We start from the raw sequence: 10938 nt of genomic DNA, 5'->3' as shown, positions 1-10938 counted from the left end.
GCGTCCAGAGGTGTTTCAGCTCGTTGCGTGTGCCTCTGATGTGCTGATAGTCCCACATATTACACTGCCAGTAGTCATGCCAGCAGTCATGTGAATCTGATGTTTTCTCAGGCTGACAATGCAGTTGAGGACCGACGTAGCCAGAGTCTTAAGTTAAATATTTTAATATTTCTCCTTGTTGTTGTACTCGTATTTGTACTTTTTTTAGTTCTCCTGGTACTCGTTAGGATGTTACTCGTTCTCCTGGTACTCGTTAGGATGTGAGAACTGTATGATATCTTTTAGAACATTCCTGTCATTATCGTATGTTTCTGCACTATATGTTTCTTTTCTACCAGTAAGCTATTCTGAATAGCTGCCCCAAACAATTTTATCAGACAGGGGCATGAATGTCATTTAACCACCAATAAGTTAGTCTGAATAAGCTGCCCCAAACAGCAAGCTAGATTATTCTGATAATCTGCAGATTATCAGAATAAACTGCTTATCAGCAGATTATAAATAATTCACAGCTGCGCCAAACAGAGCCTAAGGGTCTGTTTGGGGCAGATGTTGATTATTTATAATCTGCTGATAAACAGATTATTCTGATAATCTGATAATCTGCAGATTATCATAATAAGTTGGCTTGCTGTTTGAGGCAGCTTATTCAGAACAGCTTACTAGGAGCTATTGTTGGATAAATGATCATTCTGCCTCTGTTTGGTTAAGCTGTTTGCAACAGAACTGAAATTAGAACAAAGGTATATAATACAGAACCCAGAAATCATCAAAGATCAGTTCAAAAGAAAACATACAGTAGGAAATGTAAGAAAATAAATTAGGATAAGTAGCTCTGAAAACTTGAAATAATGAAATATAGTCATTGATGGAAAAAGGATGGTGAAGATTGATTTCTTTCGGCTCATTTCTTTGCTTGTAGAGAGAACATTAATTGAAATGATGATTCCATTTTTACTCATTTCTTTGCTTGTAGAGAGAACATAATTTTAACTTCAAGAAAATGAGTATAACTAGAAGAAAAATGAATTTCAAATCAACTGACTTCACCATTTTTCAAATCCAATTACTCCTTGTTGCAAATATACCTGGAATTGATGTTAGACTTTAACTGCAAGTAGTGGAAGATTTTGGAAAGAATCTTTAATTTAACTAGAAGAAAAATGAATCACAAAGAAGTTGTATTTAAACGGAAGGCACAGTTTTGTTAGCTCAGAACCATTCTCCGCATATCCCATTTATAAGCTACAATGCACGAATAATGCACAAGAAATTTACATTTGTTGCCCACAATTCTTATGTATCTAAACTCACACCAACTTTACTTCTACAACAAGCAAGGGAAACCAATCAGAGAAGTCGAACTTCAAGGATCGCAGGGGAAAGGAATCAGAAAGGAAAATCGAAATGCTAGGCTCGCGTGAAGGAAGGAGAGGGATATCGGGTATACCTTGTGCAGATCCTGGAAGGGGAGGAGATCGATTCTTCTGGAAAGGCAAGCGAGGGAGATCTGCAAGGAGGCGAGGCAAGGGATCTGCGATTCTCCCTGCGAAGGAGCGGAGGAGATCCAAGGAGATCTGCGATATTCCTTTCCGCGAGCTGAGCGAGGCAGCGATTCTCCCGATCGAGAGGGAGATCTGCGATCGATGGGTCTACCAGGCGAGGCTGCGATTCTCCAAGGAGGGCAAGCGAGATCTGAGGGGCAATGCTGGAATTGTTTTCTAATCGCAAAACTGATACGCGGGACGCAGGTGATATCCGACTTACGAAGATACGAAGAAAACAACGATAAGAGAACGCAGCGACACCAAAAAATTGGAGCGAACGCGATATTCAAACGAAAAGGTGGTGTCTTAAAAAAGCCGCCGCACCCTATAAGATGCCCTAAACGGGCCTTAAAATGTTCATTTTAGGTTGACCCAAACTAAAATCAGAGCATTTAGGAAGTTGTGTTCTTTTCTATTTTTACTTGGATGCTGATATTTGTCACTATTCATTTTTAACTATTCATATGAAAATTTTTTTGTTGTTCTTAAATATGTGCAGCTTCAATGGAAGTTTATTCAACGGGAAGAGAATCACTGTGCTACTTGGGCTGCTAAAAGATGTTTGGATTCTTCGGAGTTTATTTTCTCTACTGTTGCTCTTTTGGAGGAGCGGTCTCATTTAGTTAAGGAGGATGTTCCAAATATTCCTTATATTCGTAATGATAAGCTTTTTTAATATTTTTTTTTTTGTGTGAGTTGTGATCGTGGCTAAGCTTTTTTTTTTATTTTTCTCAAGTGAGTTGTTTGTGTGCCACACCTCTGTAAATATTTTTTTTATTAATTAAATTTTCAATGAGATTCTTTGATAAAATAATATTTCTCTTAAAAATAAAATCTTTACCATGCTACATAACGAAGACTTCAAGATGCTGTCATAAAAGAAATTAAAAAAAAAATACTTTCGATTACTCTTCGCGGTTAAAATGCTGAATTGGCCTAATTTGCGAAGACAAGCCGACGGAAAATGTAAATAATATGCAAATCTAACCTGGTCAGCAGAGGCGGGAGGTGCGTTGACCAGAGGGCAGGGGTTGGTGACTTGGTGGCATCGCTCACCCAAAATGCTTGCCTTTCTAGCAGTCCTCGGCCACACAATTGGCTACATTATCGGCCACATGATATATCCGCGGTAGTTCGAGGCCTTCCACCTCTTTTAAAATCTTGATGCCTCCTCGGTCTTTCCTCCTTCACCAAATAGCTCTCCTCTCTTCTTCTTCCTTACACGGCGGCAGAGAGGGAGAGAGGGAGAGAGGGAGAGAGGGAGATCGAATTAGATCTGCCGGCAATCCAGGATAAGGAGATGCAGTCGGCAACGATGAAGCTATCGCCTTTTGATCTGATGTATACGATCCTTAGCGGGAAGCACGGTGAGGAGTCTGCTACGGTGGCGGATTTCATCGCAGGTAACAAGGATCTTCTTTCTCTGCTTGCGACCTCAGCTGCTGTGCTCGTCGGCTGCGTGGTGCTGCTTTTGTGGCGGCGGTCAGCGGGTCAGAAACAGGCGGCGCCGCGGCGTCTGGCGCCTTTGAAGCAAGAGCCGAAGTCGGAGGTGGACGACGGGAAGAAAAAGGTTACTGTGTTATTTGGCACGCAGACTGGCACAGCGGAGGGTTTCGCTAAGGTTAGGGATTTTATCTTGTTTTCACGCTTTTCATGAGTAGTAATTTTGCGCTAATGCTGATTGAGCTTTCCCAGGCTCTTGCGGAGGAGGCTAAAGCGCGATACGAGAAAGCTTATTTTAAAATTGTTGATCTGGTAATACAGTTCATTCTTTAGGGGAATCATTGATAGGTTCTTATCAGACCGTTTTTTGTTGATATGTGATTTTCTATTTCGGACAGGATGATTATGCGGCCGATGATGATGAATATGAGGAGAAGTTGAAGAAGGAAACTATAGCATTGTTTTTCATGGCGACGTGAGTTGAAAGCTTTTGATTTTTCAATTTCCTTACAATTATGCAATCTGTTCTTTCTGATATTGCTGTGTATATTCAGCTATGGAGATGGTGAACCGACTGACAATGCTGCTAGGTTCTATAAATGGTTTACAGAGGTGGGTAGTATGTTTAAAGAACATTTATCCAAGTTTTTTCATAAGTGTGCTTTGTAAAAAGATAACCATGTCGTAACTGTGTTTTTTCAGGGCGAAGAGAGGGGTAGTTGGCTAGAGAATTTCTCGTACGCCGTCTTTGGACTCGGCAACAGGCAATATGAGCATTTTAATAAGGTCTGAGTATGGTTACCATTAAATTGCTTGCTCTTTTTACCAGACGCCATTTCTGACGCTCACATCTTTTGTATGAAATCTATTTTTCTTGAAACCATTCAGGTTGCCAAGGTGTTGGATGATGGTTTAGCAGAAGGAGGTATGTGTATAGTATAACTTCAGTTTTTTTTTGCTTAACATTTCGTTAGCTTTTTATTCCATAAATATGAAGTGATTCTACTATTGCATAATCTATGAATTTCTATTAAGATGATACACATGCTCTGTACACATCATCCAACCTTTTTGTTTTGAAAGGTGAATGTTTGTGGGATTTAATATTTCACTCCATCATGTTTGGTCGTTCTGAACTTTGATACTAGGTGTAATTACAGGGTTTGTTTCTTTTAGCTTTATGGCTTCAACTGGAAGAGCGCATATTTAGAAAGAAACTAAGCTATTAACTCTATGACCCAGAAGGCTGATTTTTTTTATTTAGATTAGTGTTTGTTATTAACTATAATTTACCTATTTGGTACTTCTTTTTTTAAAAAATGCAGTTTTAAGTTGTCTCGGGTTACTGCAGTTGTTTCTTTCCTAGTAAAACTCTGTTGATGTAGTGCTGGCATGAACAAGTTCAATGCCTTCTTAGCTGAATGTTCATTAGGGCTGTCAAAAAAGCTCGTCGTTTGCGAATAGCTTGTGTTTGATTCACTTGTTATGCAAAAGAGTCGAACATAAACAGAATTTCTTAGCTCGATTTATAAGAGCAGAACATGAATAAATTTTTGTTCAATCGTTTTCGGCTCGTTTAGACTTTAATTAATTTAATAATAAATAAATAATATATACAAATTAAAATAATTATTTGCTTTAATATAGATGTAAAATGGAAAATTTAGATGTAGATAAATATAAATAAAAATTGGGTGGTATGTATGTAAATGCCCATCAGATTTTTTTTTTTTTAACTGAGATGCTAGATGTGTAAACACATAAGAATGGGTGGAATGCATATGAAAAAAAAAGTTAGAGGTCATATATGTAAAAATATAAGAATTTCGTGGTATATATGTAATGCAGCTCAAAATTTTCCAATTATCTCCACGTGTTCTTCAGTGATGACAGCTGTAACATATTTAAATGATTCGCTGGTATGTATGTAATTTACCCTGGCCCGCCTCAATTCTTCCCAGTTCTTTTGCATTAGTTAGTCCCACATCAGTACTTCAAGAGTAAAGTGATTACCATTTTATTATAATTATTCAGCCCAAGTCTTCCAAATTATTCTGCATTGTTAGTCCCGCAGCAGGACTTCAAGAGCAATGTGATTACAATTTTATTATAAATTTTAAAAAGTTCAAATTTTTAGCTTCACGCCGATTATGTGAAGCAGGAACTATTAAATGTTTATTTCTTTTAAAAATAAATTAAAAGAAAAAAATAATATTTTAAGTTTAATTTGAGCTTAAGTTCGATCACGAGCTTAATTCGAACGAATAAATTTGATTTCAGCCAAACACAAATAGGTTATTAACAAGCTATTTCAAACATGAGCCCGTACACAAATAAAATAAAAATTAAATGAGCAGATCACGAACAAGCCTCCAGCTCGCTCATGTTCTACTTGTTTATATTCCTAATGGTGATTATGAATTCCCTAATCATCTGATTCTTTTATCACATATCACCATCATAATTTATTTTACATTTCATTTTTAAATTCTGTGGTGCTTGCTCTTGCTTGGTTGGAAATACATTTCTATTCTAAAGATTTTTTATGGTTGTGGATTCATGGGTCCGTGAAGCATATGGTTTCCAAATTTGAATAATTGTTTTTTAATGTAATATTAAGTTTGTGTTGCTTCTTATTTGCAACATTTTCATTGGGTACAAGGCTAACAATATATGTCAATTACATCGAACATTCTACTAGCTAGAATAATGTAAACCTTTCCACTAGACATTTTTTCGCCAAGGCACTCAGATGGTTAAAGAATTAATTTATAGTTATCATTGATTATTCAAATACTTTACTTGTTATATTTAGTGATTCGCCTTTTGTAATTTAGGTGGTAAGCGCCTTGGTCCAGTTGGTCTTGGAGATGATGATCAGTGCATTGAGGATGACTTCACTGCATGGTAGGGTAATCATTATTGTGCTGAGGAATTAAATTGCTTAATTTTGGATAAAGTAAGTTTGGTTGTTGTCCACTTTTGCCAGCCACTTCTAATTCATGTGTTATGTTTATGCTGGCAGGAAAGAGCAGTTATGGCCAGAGTTAGATCTGTTGCTTCGTGATGAAGATGATACGTCAAGCGGAGCTACTTATACTGCTGCAGTGCCTGAATATCGTGTTGTATTCATTGATCATGAAGATCCATCGCATGGGGAAAAGAATTGGATTCTTGCAAATGGCAATGCAGTTCATGACATCCACCATCCTTGCAGGTATTGTATAGTTTGATATAATACTGACAATCTTTTGTTTGGAGGATATTGCACCTGTTGATGGAGAAGCCCATGTTGATTCTTTTTATGCAGAGCTAGTGTGGCTGTGCGCAGGGAGCTTCATCTTCCACTATCCGATCGTTCATGCATCCATTTGGAGTTTGAGATTGCTGGAACTGGACTTGCGTATGTCTACTCTGACATCCATTCTCTAAGTTCTCAGTTTCTATTGTGTTAGTAACAATCAGTGGCTGTGTATGACATAATGGTTTTAGAACACTTCTTGGACATTTTTTATTTGGTAGCTACGGAGTTGTTCAATATTCTAGTCAGCATGGTCACTTGAGATTTATTATGTATAAAATTGTCTCAGAGCCGAAATTTACATGTCACAGCTCAATACCATCATTGTTATGAGCATAAATTGTTTGTGCATAGCGTTAAATGTCCTAATTGCTAAGATATTTTTCTCAGATATGAAACTGGAGACCATGTTGGCGTGTATGCTGAAAATAATGTTGAGAATGTGGAAGAGGCAGAAAAGCTGTTGAACTATTCGTCAAACACCTACTTTTCCATTCATGCTGACAAAGAGGACGGTACACCACTTAGCGGCGGTGCTTTAGCTCCTCCATTTCCATCACCATGCACTTTGAGGATTGCACTCACACGATATGCTGATCTATTGAGTTCTCCCAAAAAGGTTTTAATTGTTTCCTTGAGCTAAAACTTTTTCCGTTTCTCTTCAGCTAAATGATGTTATATGTTATATTGCATTTTCAGTCTGCTTTAGCTGCTTTAGCTGCTCATACTTCTGATCCGACTGAAGCTGAACGATTGAGATTTCTGGCTTCTCCTGCTGGAAAGGTTAGTTCTTCAATGGCACACTTTTACGAGACTATTTTTATGGGATTTTCTTTAAACATTTAGTACTATTTTTAGGACGAATATTCTCAATGGATTGTGGCTAGTCAGAGGAGCCTTCTCGAAGTTATGGCTGAGTTTCCTTCAGCCAAACCTCCACTTGGTGTCTTCTTTGCAGCAATAGCTCCTCGCCTGCAGCCTCGATACTATTCAATATCTTCATCTCCAAGGTGAATAATGCTTGTTCTTTAGTTTAGCTGACTTCATTACAATATTGGGGAAGCTAATACCTAAATTTTGGTTTGCAGACTGTTTCCCAATAGAATTCATGTGACGTGTGCACTAGTATGTGGACCAACTCCTACAGGAAGGATTCACAAAGGAGTATGCTCAACTTGGATGAAGGTATAATACTATGAAGGTTTTTTTTTTATTGTTCTTTTTTTTGTTGCGTGTTGTTGCATTTATATTTAGATTACAGGTGTATCTTTACTTTTTTATTGCTCATTTTTATTTGTGTTGGCATCCTTGATAACCTAGAATGATTGTCCAAGGAAAAACCGAGTATTTGGTAGTTCCACCATCTGAAACCTAAAAATATGAAATGTTGCATGTTTTCCATTGATGCGTTCAACCATATATTATACATTTATTGCTTTTTTTATTTTTAGCTGAACATTTTATCTTATAGGACTTGTTTTTTATTATTCTCTCCATTTGGAACAAACTAGTCTCCAACTCCACTCAGCTTAAATAAATCATATGTGTTTAACTTCCTTGTATCAGGTAATTTATAGAGTAAGAGCTTACAACATGAGTATAGTATATTGTTTAAACGGATGGTTAATGATAAAAATTAGTTTCTGCCTCTAGGAGAGAATTCCTGTCCATTTCCCCCAGATTTTTTTATCCTCAAGTGTTTATTTATTGTTTACGCTACCTACATGTCAATTTCTAACTTCTCCCCAAAACAGTCTGCACAACAAACTGCAAAATTAAGTGACGTGCAACTGTTATTTCACTGATTTACCTTTTGGTTTTCAACTTGGTAGATTTAATAGAAACATAATTTATTAATTTTATTATAATTTTAAATCTCTTTTTATTTTTCTTTATGGTTTAGATTTTTGTTGGATTCCATATTCCTATTGGAACTTTAATAACACTAGAAACTTGAAATGATTCCCAAAGCTTTTGCTTACGATTGGGAGGAAAACTGAACCCTTTGTGGAAGCCAATGGCATTCTAATGGGTATAATAGAGCTTTTCTGGCCCAAATATTTTTAAATGGGTGGTACTTTGATAACTTGCACAGATAATTAACAAAACTCATGTCTAGATACAGGTTGTCATCAGTCTTTTGTTAGAATTCAGTAATATTTTTGTCTGATTCTTATTTAAAGTTTGAGACTCAATTTATAATTTTTCTGCTCTTAGAATTCAATTCCAGCAGAGAAAAGCGAAGACTGTAGTTGGGCTCCGATCTTTGTAAGGCAGTCAAATTTCAAACCAGTTCTGTGCCAATTATAATGGTTGGACCTGGAACAGGATTGGCCCCGTTCAGGGGATTTTTACAGGTTAGTTGTTAACATTATTTATGGATCTGAACATCTACAATACGCCTTCGCGCTTAACAAAGTTATGTGCTGGCAGGAGAGGTTGGTACTCAAGGAGGCTGGTGCTGAACTAGGGCCTGCTATACTCTTTTTTGGATGCAGAAATAGGAAAATGGTGTGATAAATCAATCCTACAGAACTAATTAAATCCTCTATTATTATGATGATCAATACTGAAGTGTGACTTTTAATGATTCTTTAGGACTTTATCTATGAGGATGAGTTGAACAATTTTGCTGAAGCAGGAGCTCTGTCTGAGCTCATTGTGGCCTTTTCTCGAGAAGGAATTGCTAAGGAATATGTCCAGCATAAGATGCTTGAAAAGGTGAAAAATTCCACTCCAGGAATATACTCCCACCGCCTTATTTTTTTTTAAATTTTCGCTATGAACCATTCATGTTGTATCTTAATTGAATTCTTACGAACTACTTATTTATTAACAGGCATCTGAAATCTGGAATATTATTTCTAATCGTGGTTATATCTATGTTTGCGGTGATGCTAAAGGCATGGCTAAAGACGTCCACCGTACTCTTCATAACATTGTTCAGGAGCAGGTAATGAACAGAACTCCAAACTCTTCCTCTGTTGCCATCAGCAATACTTAAAATGGCTAGGTTTTAAAAACTTGACATAACTGGCAAGTTCAATTGTGAGCTGGTCTCTCGATTGATTTGATTCACATTCAAACTTGCTTTTGCTCAGAACTGGATAAAACTGATAAAAACTGGCAGTTGATTTGGTGAACTGTTTCAATGAATCATTTGGTTCATAGCTTGATCAAGTTATGGTTGTTTATTTTCAATTAGATGGTTAGATTTAAGTAACTTAAATTAAATAGAATAAATAGAATGATTTAAATTTAAATAATATTAGTTCTGTTCAAAGAAGTTTAATTCATTAGCAAAAATAAGCTTTTAATTACAAGTTATTGAATTTTTTTAAAATAAACTTTTTACTAATATGATTTAGCCTAAGGCAGCCATGATTAATAATGAAAAAAAAAAGGAAAAAGGAGAAGGATAATGTACAGTATGCTTTTTATTATTTTAATTAGGTGCATTCTTTTTCTTAAGTAGATTTGATTTTTATATTATCATTTTGTCATATGGGATCATTATTATGCTATATAAGTGATATTTTAATTAATCTTTATATTCATTACATCATTCAGCTCAACTCGCATTTTAGTCTCCGTTGAACTTCTAAACTTGCATATTTTCTTGTATCCGGTTATCAAAACCTTATCTGTATCTCTGATATGGAAGACTGTCTTTTTTCTTTTTTATCACATGACAGGGTTCTCTTGATAGCTCAAAGACTGAAAGCCTAGTGAAGAATCTGCAAATGGAAGGGAGGTACCTGCGAGATGTCTGGTGACCAATCAATCTCTCTCCGGTTCAGAATTTCAGATATGATGATAAAATATTTATCTTACACAAGATCGCGAACAGTTTATTATTGGACAAATTTCAGGTTCTTATATCTGCACATCTGCCGCATAGAATTATGAATTTAGGCGCATTTTTATGACGATTCTTTTGAGTAGTAGATTTTTTTTTTCTTTTTCATTGTATCATAACATACATCATATTGTATCTCCAATCCATCCTCAGGCCAATTTGTTTGGGAGAAAATAAGTAAAAGAATATATCTATATTTTTGTTTCTTGAGTGTTAGCTGGTTGTATCATGCAGTGGCTGAAAGTAGTTTTCAAAACGTCTGAAACTTCACGATAATTTCTTCAATTTTGATCTGAATGTGGCACCATATCCGCGTGCATTTGTTCTTATTCTCCTCAATTAATTGTGCATTCTTTTAATTGTTATCGATCATGTTATGCATTCTCTTTTCTTTTCTAGGGGGGAATTCTAATCATTTCGAAATTAATATTTTGTATTGATCTCGGGGCTCATTTTTAACACTGTAGTTGCTGGGTCCCAAGTCTCAGATATTTGAAGTGGAGGTTTGCGTTAGATAGTCTACAACCAGCATAAAATTTATCAAAAAATTCATGACATGAATCTTTTTTATTTTTGTGTAAATGTTATGGTGTTCCCTAAAAACGACGCACTGTATAACTTGAACACAGTAAAAAGTGTGTGAGGAAGTTGTTACACCGGCGGTCGGGTGTAGTATCAATTAAGCAAGAATTCTCATATTAAGAATGAATGCGGATAAAGAAGATAATTCATGAAATTAATATTATGATAGAATTTTGGAATATAGGTACTTTCATTGGTAAATTAAT

The 10938-nt window shown here is 36.0% G+C and overlaps 1 protein-coding gene across 1 annotated transcript; it reads left to right on the top strand.

Annotated features, from left to right (window-relative positions):
- Window positions 1-2737: 2737 nt before the first annotated feature.
- On the top strand, window positions 2738-10477 carry LOC110029943 (NADPH--cytochrome P450 reductase-like). The gene is given in 19 exon segments (XM_020732443.1): window positions 2738-3168; window positions 3243-3302; window positions 3389-3465; window positions 3545-3602; window positions 3693-3776; window positions 3879-3915; window positions 5828-5897; window positions 6016-6207; window positions 6301-6393; window positions 6682-6910; window positions 6991-7074; window positions 7150-7301; window positions 7380-7476; window positions 8509-8578; window positions 8581-8648; window positions 8725-8802; window positions 8890-9012; window positions 9131-9244; window positions 9987-10477. Coding segments are annotated over 19 exon segments (2088 nt in total). The 5' UTR covers window positions 2738-2847; the 3' UTR covers window positions 10068-10477.
- The last annotated feature ends 461 nt before the right edge of the window (window positions 10478-10938 follow it).

The sequence above is a fragment of the Phalaenopsis equestris genome, unplaced genomic scaffold (genome assembly GCF_001263595.1).
Source record: "Phalaenopsis equestris unplaced genomic scaffold, ASM126359v1 Scaffold000614, whole genome shotgun sequence".
Classification (NCBI taxonomy): domain Eukaryota; kingdom Viridiplantae; phylum Streptophyta; class Magnoliopsida; order Asparagales; family Orchidaceae; genus Phalaenopsis; species Phalaenopsis equestris.
The sequence above is the reverse complement of the archived record's forward strand: the minus strand, read 5'-3'. Positions and strand labels throughout refer to the sequence as shown.